Source organism: Alligator mississippiensis, chromosome 12 (assembly GCF_030867095.1).
Source record: "Alligator mississippiensis isolate rAllMis1 chromosome 12, rAllMis1, whole genome shotgun sequence".
NCBI lineage: Eukaryota > Metazoa > Chordata > Crocodylia > Alligatoridae > Alligator > Alligator mississippiensis.
In genome coordinates this window covers 36979771-36993882 of record NC_081835.1, presented here as the reverse complement: position 1 = coordinate 36993882, position 14112 = coordinate 36979771, and the positions used below count along the sequence as shown (strand labels likewise).

The 14112-nt window shown below is 41.1% G+C and overlaps 2 protein-coding genes across 6 annotated transcripts in view; one reads left to right on the top strand and one right to left on the bottom strand.

Annotated features, from left to right (window-relative positions):
- Nucleotides 1–11900, top strand: part of ECM2 (extracellular matrix protein 2) — a 33947-nt gene extending 22047 nt beyond the window's left edge. Inside the window, exons 8-10 of one of the 2 annotated variants that reach the window (XM_006261123.4) lie at nucleotides 2513–2652; nucleotides 8722–9048; nucleotides 9970–11900. In XM_006261123.4, coding sequence (XP_006261185.1) covers nucleotides 2513–2652; nucleotides 8722–9048; nucleotides 9970–10177 — 675 coding nt within the window. In that variant the 3' untranslated portion in view covers nucleotides 10178–11900. The remainder of the gene's footprint in view (nucleotides 1–2512; nucleotides 2653–8721; nucleotides 9049–9969) is intronic. The other variant, XM_019477339.2, reaches the window with a different exon arrangement.
- Nucleotides 1–14112, bottom strand: part of CENPP (centromere protein P) — a 296268-nt gene that overhangs the window by 78029 nt on the left and 204127 nt on the right. The gene's annotated exons all lie outside the window — the stretch shown is intronic.

Below are 14112 nucleotides of genomic sequence, written 5' to 3'. Positions count from 1 at the left end.
GTATTAGATATCCTAGGCTGCATCTGCTTTTTTCTCAGATACCAGAGGAAGCATATTTTGTACCCAAAAGCTCATCTAAGCCTATCTTAACTATGCAGCTGGTCCAATAATAGATATTGCCTACAAAAATCTTTGGCTCTTCCAAACAGGACTTTCTTTGTAGCCCTATGTTTTGTAGTGTCATGTAGCATGTAGATCAGTGGTCAGCAATGTTTTTCTGGTAGTGGGCCACCCTGACTCAGCTCAGGTCTGAGGTAGGCATGTGTTAGGACCTGACTGTTGCCATTTCTCCCCACCACCCAGTTGCAGTATGGCATGGGTGAAACTCCCTGCTGCCCAACTGCAGTTCAGTGCAGGCAAAGATCCCCGCTGCTGAAGCGCATGGCTTCTGACCTGTGGCGCATAGGCTGTCAGCCCCTGGTGCCAGTCCCACAGTCCTCTACTCTCCCTTCCCCTTCTAAGTGGGAGGGAAGGAGAACAGATGGCTTTCTGCAAGCCTACCTAACTGCAGTGAGCTGTCACAGAGCCCTACTGGGACACTGCTGCAGGAGCACCTGATACGTTCACCACTGCTACAAGAGCATTGACAACAACTGGTGCTCTTGTGATGGTGGCCACAGTAGTAGCAGCAACAGCGGTCTTCCTGTGGCACTGCCTGCAGCTGAAACAGTTGCTTCAGCATTCTGGAGCAACTGACCCAACACAGCATGGGGGAGCTGGTACAGCTGCTGCCCTTTAGCAGTTACAGTGGCAGAGATGACAGCTGCTAGAGCCAAGAGCAGCATTAGCTTTCAAACAGCCTCCTGCTAAGAGCTGTTCTCTACACCCCCATTATTCTGATAGAAGCTACAAGCTGATCACTATAATAGGCTGCCCTCCCCTCACCTCCTGCCCTAGGGAAGGAGAGGCCAGACTGTCAGTGATCTCCCTGGGGTGTGGAGTGAGCAAAGGAGCTGCCCCCTTTTGCCCCATAGCTGGTAAATATACTTTTGACATAAACTTGTGATGCTCTAGGCAGGGGGCTGTGCATATGTGCACACCCCCATAGTGGTTTGTTTTTTGTAGCACTAAAAATGCTCCAGCACTTTTTAGAGCTACAAATGAATGCATGTCCAATGCCTTATTGACTACAGATTAGCAGCTTGTTAACTCTTTTTCTCTGCTTTGTAAATTCTACTTTTTAGTTTACCTTGTTTATAAGCCTTTTTCTTCTTTCTCAAGAAGACCGTCATTCCCTTGTTTAGCCAAGAGGGCTTCCTAGCCCTTCTGTTACCTTTTCTCCGCATGGGAATGGACTTCCTTTGTGCTTCAAGGATCATGTCCTTAAGGAACAACCACTCTTCGTGCACACCTTTTGCCTCCGGTCCCTGCTCCCGCAGCACTTGCCCTACTAGTGACCTAAGCTTATTGAAATTTGCATTTTTGAAGTCCAAGACTTCAGTCCTGCTATCCAATTTGTCTGCCTTACGTCAGACAGTGAACATAATGGTTTCATGGTCACTGTCGCCCAGACTTCCTTCTACATTTAAGTCGGTCACCAAGTCATCTCCTTTGGCCAGGACCAAGTCTAGCAGAGCATCACCTCTGGTTGTCCCATGCACCTCCTGAGTCAGGAAGAGCTCCTTGACACAGATCAGGAAGGATCTTAATCAATCCAACTTGGCTGAGTGTTCCTCCCAGGAGATATCTGGATAATTAAAATCACCCATGACGACCATGTCATGTGCATGTACGGCCTCAGTCAATTCTTGAGTGAACTCCAAATTGAGTTCCTTCCCCTGCTTTGGTGGTCTGTAATATACACCTACATTTAGGTCTCTCTTGCCGTGGCCCCCCTCCCTCCCCACAAAGCTTGACCCAGAGGGTTTCAAGCTGTCCATTTTTGGAGTTGATGTCAGCCTCCAAGGTGGTGTACTGCTCTTTCACATAGAGAGCAACACCTCCACCTTTCTTCCCCATCCGGTCCCTTCTATGCAGGGTGTTTCCCTCTATAGGTACACTCCAGTCGTGTGAGGACTCCCACCAGGTCTCTGTAATCCCTACCAGATCATAATGCACACTGGAGAGTAGGAGGGCTGGATCCTCCTGCTTGTTCCCCATGCTCCTGGTGTTAGTATATAGGAGAACTATTCCCTCTGCTCCCTCAAGGGTGGCTATCCCAGTGTCCCTATCTACAGGGCTTACTTGTATGTTGTTCCCTGGATGTTTGAATTTGTGTATCCCCATCCCCCAGCAATCTTAGTTTACAGCCCTGTCCAGAAGATCAGCCACCCTAGCCGCAAACAGGGATTTACCTTTCCTCGTGAGCTGGATGCCGTCCCTTCCCAAGAGTCCTCTCTCTCTGAAGTGCATGGCTCATTATACAGAGACTCAGACAATTATTTTGTTATTTTGTTATGTGGAAGTTGGTTATTTTATTAGGAGGTATCAATTATATTAAAAGTAGCCTTTCCTTTTCACAACAGGAAAAAAATCCTAATATTTTCATGAACTTTTCTTTTCAAACATGTAGGAATTACATCTGGAAAATAATCAAATTGAAGAGATTTCAGAAATTTGCTTTAACCGTACCAGAAATATAAACCTCATTGTGCTAAAGCATAACAAATTGGAAGAGGACAGAATAGCACCTTTGGCTTGGATTAATCAAGAGTAAGTACTCACAGTCCAAGATGTACTTGTTTTGTTTCCTAGAACTATTAGTACACATAGCAACAAAAAAAAGGAATATTTGCACTTTGATTTGATGGTGTGTCCGTGGAATATTTACACTATTTTTAACAAAATCAAAGTTCTATTTTAGAAGTCTACAAACAGCATGATATAATTATTATACTACTTAATGATCAGTTTTCTCTACAAATGTAATTAAGGAACACAGGACTGGAAGGGCCTCCTTGGCTATCAAATTAAGTCCCTTGTATTTGCAGGCAACAGTTTACTCAAATATTTCTAAAAATAGCCAGTAACAGACAACTACAAGGTACAAATCTAGAAACACCAGGATTATTCTATACCATGACACAAGTAAGAGAAAGGAGGGAAAGGCCCTGCTAATGTCCTGCCATTGCAATGACAAAAATAATTGGTTAATGGATGCTCAGAGGATCCTAGGAAGAGCATTGCCATCAAAGGAGGCAAAACCCTCACATTCCTTGCCCATATGACCTTCCTGACTCCAAATCTGGTTATCAGTTTGATTTCTAATTAGAAGATCAAGGAACCTATGAGTTTTTCATGTACTGGCAAGGACACCAGGACACCCGAAATTAGAGCATACAGCCTTAACTATAGGAATCCACTTGCCATAACACCAAGAAAAGCATTAAGGAGGGGGGAAACCATTTGTCTTCCTGATCACTGTTAAGTGATCAGCAAAAGCCATAAAAATAAGGTATTATCAGGCATGTACTACACTAGAAAATAATTACCACTACACTCAAACAAGGGTACAGCAAATACTTTACTTCACTTATTGAACACATACCAAAGCTCCCTATGTCATCCCTTCCATAAACATACGTGGTACTTTGCCCCCACTACTTTGCTCAGAAGAGCATTCCAAAACTTCACACCTCTGACAGGAATTTTTATCACAGAATCAGACAATTTCTATCTAAATTTATACATAACCAGTTTGTAATCATTTGTTCTTGTGAGTGTTTTTGTATCCTAAAATCCTCTTCTCCCTTGCAAATATTCACTCCAATAATGTATTTGTAAAAGCAAACACATCTCCTATCAATCTCAGTCTTGCTAATATAGACAAGCCAACCTCCTTTAATCTTCTTTCAGAAGCTAAGGTCTCCATTTTCTTAACCACCTCTGTAAGCCTTTTATGAGCACTGGTGCCCAGACCACAGATAGCATTGTAAGTGAGGTCTTAGCAATGACTTGGATAATGGTACTAGTGCTTCCTTGCCTCTACTGAATGCATTTCAGTGAACACAACTTAGAATAGTATTAGTTTTCAAAAATTATATCATAACTCATGGGCATCCTATGACTGATTGATATAACAAAGTCTCTTTTTCTTTTATAGTTTCATTGTTGGTAGGGTCAGAAGGGACCTGAGCAGATCATCAAGTCCGACCCCCTGCCATGGCAGGAAAAAGTACTGGGGTCAAACGACCCCAGCGAGGTGTTCATCTAACCTCCTCTTAAAGACCCCCAGGGTAGGAGCCAGCACCACTTTGCTTGGAAGTTGGTTCCAGATCCTAGCTGCCCTGACAGTGAAGTAGCGCCTTCTGATGTCCAGTCTGAATCTACCCTCTGCCAGCTTGTGACCATTATTTCTAGTCACTCCTGGGAGTGCTCGGGGGAACAGGGACTCCCACAATGCCTGCTGGTCCCCTCTGACTAGTTTGTAACAGGCCACTAGATCCCCTGCTCAGCCTTCTCTTGTGGAGGCTGAACAGGTTCAGGTCCCGTAGCCTTTCCTTGTAGGGCCTGCCCTGCTGCCCCCTGATCATGCGGGTGGCCCTCCTCTGAACCCTCTCAATGCTGTCCACATCTCTCCTGAAGTGCAGCCCCCAGAACTGGATGCAGTACTCCAACTGCGGCCTGACCAGTGCCGCATAGAGGGGGAGGATCACCTCCTTGGACCTGCTCGAGATGCATCTGTGGATGCATGAGAAAGTGTGGTTGGCCTTCCTGACCGCGTCCCCACATTGGCGGCCCATGTTCATTTGGCATCAATAATGATTCCACGATCCTTTTCTGCCTCTGCACTGATGAGAAGGGAGTTCCCCAGCTTGTAGGTATGCTGCTGGTTCTTCCTCCCCAGGTGTAGCACCTTGCACTCGTCAGTGTTGAAACCCATCCTGTTCTCATCTGCCCACCCTGTAACCTGCCTAGGTCCAATTGCAGCCTATTCCTCCCTTCTAGCATGCCCACTTCCCCCTACATCTTAGTGTCATCAGCAAATTTGAATAGGGTGCTTTTTACCCCCTCGTCCAAGTCACTGATGAAGATGTTGAACAGGACGGGTCCGAGGACCAAGCCCTGGGGGACCCCACTGCCCACATCCCTGCAGGTCGAAAATGACCCATCCACCACCACTCTCTGGGTGCGACCCTCCAGCCAGTTAGTGACCCATTTGATTGTGTAGGTGTCGATGCCACAGTCCCCTAGTTTTTTAATGAGAATGGGGTAAGAGACAGTGTCAGAGGCCTTCCTGAAGTCCAGAAAGACTACATCCACTGCTACCCCTGTGTCTAAGGATTTGGTGACCTGGTCATAGAACGCTACCAGGTTGGTCTGACAGGACCTGCATCTAACAAACCCATGTTGGTTGCCCCTAAGCATAATCTCCCCTGCTGGCCCCTCGTGGACATGCGCCAGGATAATTCTCTCAAAAAGCTTACCCAGGATTGAGGTAAGACTAACTGGCCTATAGTTCCCTGGGTACTCCTTCCTCCCTTTTTTGAAAATGGGAACCACATTGGCCCTTTTCCAGTCCTCTGGTACCACACCAGAGCACCATGAGTGCTCATAAAGCCGTGCCAGGGGTCCCGCAATGACCTCTGCTAGTTCCCTCACCACTCTGGGGTGAAGGTCGTCAGGACCAGCTAATTTAAATACATCCAGTCCCTCCAGAAGTTCCCTGACTAGATCCTCACTGACCCTAGGCCTGGGTGCGCCTCCCCTGGCGCCTGAGGTGGTCCCGACAGATGGGCTGATCAGGTCCCTGCTCAGGAAAATGGAGGCAAAGAAATCGTTATATAGGTTAGCTTTGTCGTCTGGTGCGACAACTAGATTTCCTAGCGTGTCTTGCAAAGGCCCCACGTTACCCGGTACCTTCTTTTTGCCCCCTGTGTATTTAAAAAAGGACTTCTTGTTGTCCTTGATCCGGGTAGCTAGTCCCAGTTCCATCTCCGCCTTGGCCTTCCTGACCACCCCCCCTGCAGCCCTGAGCAACAGAGGTATAGTCCTCCCTGGTGATGGCCCCTACCTTCCATTGGGTGTACGCCCTTTTAACTAGGAGACATTCCCGTATGCTTTTGGTGAGCCATGAGGGCTTTTGCGCCCTCTTGCCCCCTTTGATCCTTGTTGGGATTACCTCCTTTTGGGCATGGAGGATCGTCTCCTTGGGGAACGACCACTCTTCTTGGACACCTGACTCCCCTCCCCTCTGGGACCTCAGTACTCCCCCAACTATTCTTCTTACCTCATTGAAATCCACCCTCCTGAAGTCCAGGGCTGCTGCCTTGCTGGAGGCTTTTGCCACCTTGCGCTGGATGGTGAATTCCAGCAGGTGATGATCGCTGTCGCCCAGGTGGCTGAGCACCCGCAGCCCCCTCACGAGGTTGTTGCCTTTGGCCAGCACCAGATCCAACTAGGCGTCTCACCTGGTGGGACTGTGCACCTCCTGGGTTAGATGGAGGTCCTGTATCTCAGCTAGGAACCTACGTGAGCAGTCAGACCTGGCTGACTGCTCTTCCCAGCAGATGTCTGGAAGGTTCAGGTCACCCATGATGACCACGTCTTTTGACCTAAGTTGTTTCCAATTTATGCGCTCTCATTTTATAGCCAAAATCCTTGTTAATTTCTAAGCACGACTTCTCACTTTATTCTGCTAAACTTCAAGCCATTTCTAATTTTATATTCCAAAACTTCAAGTTTTTTGTATAATAATCTGGTTTTCTTCTATGTAGGCAATACCCCCAATGTAGTGTTAGCTGCAAATTTCATGAAGTCACATGTAATTCCAGTATCAAAGTCACTAATAAAAATGTTAAACAGAATGCATCTTAAAACCAATTCCTGACCAATCTAGTCTCCCTTTGAGCAAGAACCTTATCCAGCTCACAGTTGTGGACTGATGCCCACCCTCCTCTTCCATTTGGCCAAAACTTCCCATGAAGAATGATATCTGAAGTTCTGATTCATTTTAGGTAACTTAAAGCAACTGCGTTGCTCTTGTTTCAAGAAGTCAGTTATATCATAGAAGCTATTACATTAGGCAGATAGCCTTAATTAAAAATTTAGCAGTATACAAAATCATTTTTTAAGTAATTTTGATATTATGGGTCAACTGCATTCATTGCAATTAATTTTAATCTTAAAGCTAAAAAATATTTTTATTCACAATCTAAAATGAACACTAATCAGTTGCATTCTGATTAATTAGATTATGCTGTATGAATATTAACTTTAAAATATATACAGCCCCTACATGCATATTTTACTGGCCCAGTTTCCAATTAGTTAAATACATGTAGATTGTTATGGTCAACACCTATACCAGTATCCTAGGTAAGAGCATTATAAAAATATAATTATAATTACATGATTAAAACAAAACAGTAAGGCGTACATCATTATTTTCCTATTTGAAGGAAAAGACATTTTCCATTTTCTATGAGTTTCAAAACATGGGATGAATGGTAATAAATCATATCCTTCCTGCTGTGGGAAGTTGTTTGCAAAGTTAGAGAGGGAACAGCTATGGCTTCTTAACTGGAAGGGCCACACAAGATCCAGTGGAAATTCCACAGGATTTTGGAGCATTTCTCTAGAAAACAATCTCAAATCACAAACAATTTCAGTATTGTCACATGTTCCCCTCATCCTTAGCAAATATATTCCACCTGAAGATGAATTCTTTATTAGCTGTCTACGTACAATCCTCTCTTGCCTTCAAAGAAAAACAGTAAACATATGCAGGCCTCATGTCTTCTCAATATGAAGAAACTGAAGGAGACATGAAACTACCTGGCAGATAACTGGATGGTATTACTTGTTTTTAAAAATATATCAGTACCTCTCTATGCATATAGGATGGATCCTACAGCAAATCTAATAACATTTCAGCTAAAGTCAGGCAAACTTCAAATCAGTGCCAATGGGGAATGATTTAAAATTTAGCACATGAGACTAGTCCCAAGTATCGGTCTGATCCTCCAGTCCCTATTTAAGTGTTACCTTGCTCAAGAACAACAGCACCAAATGCAAAATAGTATATGGAAAAGGAGTAAATGGCAGTTAATTGTATACTAAAAATGTTGACATTTTCTCATGTAACTCACTGTTGTAGATCTAAGCTGCTTATTGGGCATGTCTACACAGGCATTTAAGCACGACTAAATTTAATATGCATTAAACTAATGCACATTAAACAATTTTTGGCAGGTGTCTACACATGCAGGGACTTGGCACTAAGGGGCCTGCCACGTGCCCCCTAGCGGCTGGGGAGACCCGGCACTAAAGTTAGTGATAGGTTATGTCTACATGTGCATCAGTGCATTTGCAGGTATCAAATTTAAGCACCACGACTAGCCTAACTGTGCCATTTTAAACGTGCATTAAAGGTGTGCATGCATAGACACACACTTGTAATGCGCATTGAATTAGGCTAATTTGTATTAATGCATCTCGTGTAGACACGCCTATTGAGTAGGAATTAGATCTTTGAGTTTTCTAGTTTTCTACTTATTTTATGGCATATTTCCCCACAACACCAATACATAAGTGTAGATCTTGCCTAATTATGACTTTTATTTACCATTTGGATTGTTATTTTTAGAGTAACAATTTCTAACCATATTCCCTAAAATTAATTCCCATTTAACATAAACAAAGCACTCAGAGAACAAATCACTTCCAAATAATTAATCAACTAGTTTTTGCCACCAAAAGAGTTATTCTGCACTGAATGCAACATTAACTTTGCAGCATACTATATCATTTTTACATTTCTTTTTATCTCCTTTAATGCAGGAACTTGGAGTCTATTGACCTTTCTTACAATAAGTTATATCATGTTCCCTCCTATCTGCCAAAATCTTTATTGCACCTCGTACTCATTGGAAACCAGATAGAGAGAATTCCAGGATATGTGTTTGGTCATATGAAGCCAGGGCTGGAATACCTCTACCTTTCCTTTAACAAACTTAATGATGATGGAATAGATCCAGTGTCCTTCTTTGGAGCATATCACTCTTTGAGAGAGTTATTTTTGGATCACAATGAATTAAAGTCTATACCATTTGGAATTGCAGAAATGAAAGCATTAAGCTTTCTGAGGCTGAACAACAACAAAATACGGTATTTTCAAACTTGACTTTTTAAATATTAAAATAAGATAATATTAAAAGGGATTTAATAAAGCATTTACTATGTTTTAAAATATAAGCTCTCTTTCATGAGCAACAGATTTTAAATACTGAGCATGGGAATGAGTTATGAATTCTCTATAACAATATTTTATACAAGAGTCTAACTCATTTAAGAAAGAAAAGCATGGCCTAAGTCTCCTTACACTGTTTTTAAAAAAGCTACAACACAACCTTGCTGACTCCCAGTGTTCTCCAAGAACTCAGTTCTCCAAGAACCTGAGGTCAGATGCCAGGTAAGGCTACACTCAGGTTGGCACAACAAACGAGAGTGCTGGAAAAGTTGATTCTAAGTCACCTTTCCCTTTTTTGATCCTAGCACAAAGCGAAGACTAAACTGGTCAGCTAGAAGTAGTTATATCAATTTTATGCCACCTTTATGTGGGGAATTTGTAAATGTCCACGTAGCACATTTTTCCAGCTACTTTGTTTTGCCCTGAGATCTGCAAAGTAGCTGAGTGATGGACCATGTGTGTTATACATGTTGTTAAGAATGCAGTTCATTCAAAAACTGATTTCAAAAGTAAATACATTAAATTAACAATGCAAAGAGAAACATTTAACTGTGTTAGAAAAAGTAATTGAGGTGTAAACTCATTTTTAAATGAGCTCAATAAAAAAAATGTCTTTATTACCATTGTTATATTGTACATGAATAATAAGTAGTGGTAATATTAATGTAACATTATTATAATTATCATTGTTGCTATTGTAAATCTAATAAAAGTTATATTGCTGATCAAATCCAAATGCTTTAAACACGGTAATCAGCAACTCTAAAATGAACTGATTAACAAATAACTTGCTAGTAATCTTTAATAATTAAGCCAGTATTTTTCATCTGATTGCCCAGGACAGTCCCTTCAGAACGCATCTGTAGATCTAACATTGGTGATGATATTGTTGATGACAGTAATGAGGAAGAAGAGGATGGAGATTCATGTTTGGAACATCTTCATCTTGAAAACAATTACATCAATACAAGAGAGATTTCACCTTATGCATTTTCCTGCATAAGATCCTATTCCAGTGTTGTGCTGAAACCACAGAAGATCAAATAAACACCATACTTTTTGATGCAAAATTTATTTTTACATCTGTAATGACATTATTTATTCTCTATCACATGCTCCAATCAAGTTAATTCCTAGTTAAAAATGTGTATTCGCACTGTAGCCACAATTAACGCAAATAATGTACCAAAAGTGGTTTTTGATGAAGTATGTCACCTAAAAGCTGTTTGATTTGTTGAAGTATGTCACCTAAAAGCTGTTTGACTTGTTTAGTTTATCCTGTTACACATGCATACACACACGCAAAAAACAGTGATTAGATTAGGGTCTCTTAAAATTCTCTTGATAGTATTTCTGTTTAAATACTGTAGACCTATTTGTACTCTCAGTTACACCTAAGCAAACCTGCTGAAAATTGCAAAAACAGATTACGGCCAATATACTTAACTTGCCATATCTAGTCTGACTTCATGGATTTAAAAACCAAATAAATTAGATTGTCTACTATTTGTGTCATATTCAAGAAATACATGATAGATTGCTTAAAAACTGTAGTGCTGGAGAAACAAATTGCTGAAAATCTTGTAGTTTTAAACTACCTTCTACTTAGAATTTTAGGGAGGAAGTGCTTAAGATCTTAATATAGTTACAAGTTTGTTCTTATGTAAAGATTTTTCTGTAGAATAAAAAACAGAAAGTTCAGTGCTAATACTATAAAAGAACTGAAACAATCTATATAAAAAAAATATTTGTAACATTTCTTTTTACCTATGTATGCTTCCTACCTATAGCTGTGCTTACTTAAAGATACATTGCTATACAGAAAATGTATACTGTAGAAGGTACTGGTAAATTCATTATGCTGTTTTTGATTTCCATAAATAAGTGCAGTTGAAATGTTTCCAGTTAATGTAAAATAAGAATTTTAAATTGATGAAGGAATGTTTAAATTTTTCATTTTATCTTATTAGCAGTAGAAGCATTCTATGAGAAATGCTTATAAATGAGCTTCTAATTCCCAGGAAAGTAGTTAAGATTTAAGAGATTTTCAACCACTTGAAGATTTTGGTCACCATAAGAAAAGGAAAGAAGCATTCCATCTTAAAATTTCTTCTTAAGTTTCTCCTTAAGTATTTTTAATACTTTGTACCAGAGTACTCTTTTAAACATAATACTTGATAATTTATTATATATAGCATATACAATGTGCCCAACATACAGGCTACTTGTTTTCTCTAACATTATACAACCATTTGTCTATAAAACCAGAATGCTATAAATTTATCTCTAATCCTACTCTCATAAAATTAAGCTATACATAATAAAGCCCAAACAATTTATTTGAATGTGAAACAAATTATTTACAATTTTGTGCATTTTTTTCGTAAAATTGGTATAGTATATGGCCCTTCTACAGAAAGACTGCATTGGGCATTTTGCTTAAGAATAGGCCATTCAGAAAAAATGACACACATTCTCATGCCCAGTGTTCTGTTTTTCACAGATTTATTTAATAATTTAAAAGCTTTTGCATTTCTCTATATTGAATGTTTTATTTATATCAATCAGATCAAGGATATGGGCAAGCATTCATTTAAAGCATTTACAAACTCTGCTGTAATTTGAAGTGCTTTAAATTTGGAGTTTTTCAGCATTGTGCAACCATACAATCCTTTTTCCATCAGGGGCACTTTAAAATGGCTGCAAAAGTCTAAACTTTTGTGTTGCGAGAAGATTACAAATAAAGGACTTGTTTTGTTGAATCTTGAAAGAGGTGTGGCTGGGACTTGGATTACAGACAGATTACACCCTAGAGTGCTCAAGGAGTTGGCAGGTGTCATAGCCCAGCCATTGGCAAAAATATTTGAAAATTAGTGGCACTCAGGTGAAGTACCTGAAGACTGGAAGAAGGCCAATGTGGTACTCATCTTCAAGAAAGGGCAAAAAGTAGATCCCGGGAATTACAGGCCAATCAGCTTGACCACAATTCCTGGTAAGATTTTAGAGAAAATTATCAAGGAGACCCTTCTGGATAAGCTGTCTGAAGGCAACATCCTGAGGGATAGCCAGCATGGATTTGTCGTGGGTAGGTTTTGCCTGACCAATCTCAAGAGATTGATGTCATATATCTGGACTTTAAAAAAGCTTTTGATCTGGTGTCCCATGACCTCCTTATGGAAAAAATTGGCCAACTGTGGCCTTGGCTTCACCACAGTCTGATAGCTGGGTAATTGGCTCCAAGGTTGGACCCAGAGAATAGTGGTTGATGGTAGTGAATCATCATGGCGCTCTGTGACCAGTGGCATCCCCCAAGGCTCTGTCCTTGGACCGGTTCTTTTTAACATCTTTATCAATGATGTGGACATTGGTATCAGGAGCACACTGGCTAAGTTCACTGATGGCACTAAACTTTGAGGCATAGCGTCCACACCGGAGGACAAGCTAGTGATCCAGGCTGACCTGGATAAATTTAGTAAGTGGGCGGATACAAACCTGATGACTTTCAATATAGATAAATGTAAGGTACTCCACCTAGGGAGAAAAAACCTGCAGCATGCTTACAGGCTCAGCAGAGCTACACTTGCTAGCACCATGGCTGAAAGAGACTTGGGGGTCATGACTGACCACAAGATGAACAAAAGCCACCAATGCGATGTTGCAGCTGGTGAAGCAAACAATACTCTGGCTTGCATTCATAGATGCTTCTCAAGTAAATCTCAGGATGTCATCCTCCCACTGTTCTCGGCCTTGGTGAGGCCACAGCTGGAGTACTGCATCCAGTTCTGGGCTCTGCAATTCAAGAAGGATGTCAAGTCACTTGAGAGAGTCCAAAGGAGAGCCACTTGAGAGAGTCCAGAGCAGAGCCACACGCATGATCAGAAGGCAAGAGAATAGGCCTGTACATCAGGATCTGGGGGAATGCCTGTTCACCAGAGTGCCCCAAGGAAAAACAAGGACCAACGGTCATAAACTCCTCCAAGACCTTTTTAGGCTGGACATAAGGAAAAATTTATTTACTGGCCAAGCCCCCAAGACCTGGAATAGACTCCTTCCAGAGGTGGTGCAGGCACCCAATATCAGACCCATGCTATAAAATAATAAGAGTGATGGTTCCTTTAAAATGAAAATTGTTGGCAGAGACCTGAAACACTCATCATATGTGCATATCCAAACTAAAAGAGCCAGAGAAAAAGGCTGAGCCAGTGTAACTAAAGTACTCAAGGAAACCACGTATACATTTCAACTGAACTAGCAACTAATGGAGACAAAAGACTTAATATACATTTCAAGCAAAACCTGTAAAAAATGCCCTATGTGACAAATGCACCTTGCTAAACACACATCCTCAGATTTCTCAAAACAGGCATCCAATGTCTAAGGTGTTACAAATGTCTCAATCATTCAATGTATGTCTGAAGTTTTGTAAATAGACCATCTACAAGCTATTGCAAATTTGCCCCACTGATAAGCAAATACCCGAAGACAGGTCCAGTAACCAATGCCTCTAAGCATCTTGTTTGACCACTCAAGGCCCATCATGTTTAACTACAAGAAACACAAGTCTTTACACCTGGACAAATCCAAAAAAACCAGTAGCCAGGCAATTTAACAACTGTAATGTGATGGTTACCCTTTTTCTCCCTGTTTTGTTCAGACTTTAATTGACCAAACATCAAGGAAAAATGCTTTGAAGCTATACAATTAAAACAGTATAAAAAGCAAGACAGAATTGCCAGCAAGGTGTGCAATCCAGAGAAAATCAAGAAGCCATCCTGCACCACCCAGTGTGCAAGTGAAAGACCTACTCTGTGTGAAAGCTGACAAACTACTTCCTTCCTGCTTGGGTAAAAATCTCTTGCAACTAAGATAATACAAGGACTACTAGCTCATTTTATATTGGGAAAAAGTCCTTTTTCTGTCATTTAGTTTTATAGCTTATTGCTAGTTATTAATAGCAAAAAGATTTGCTTTAATCAACCAAG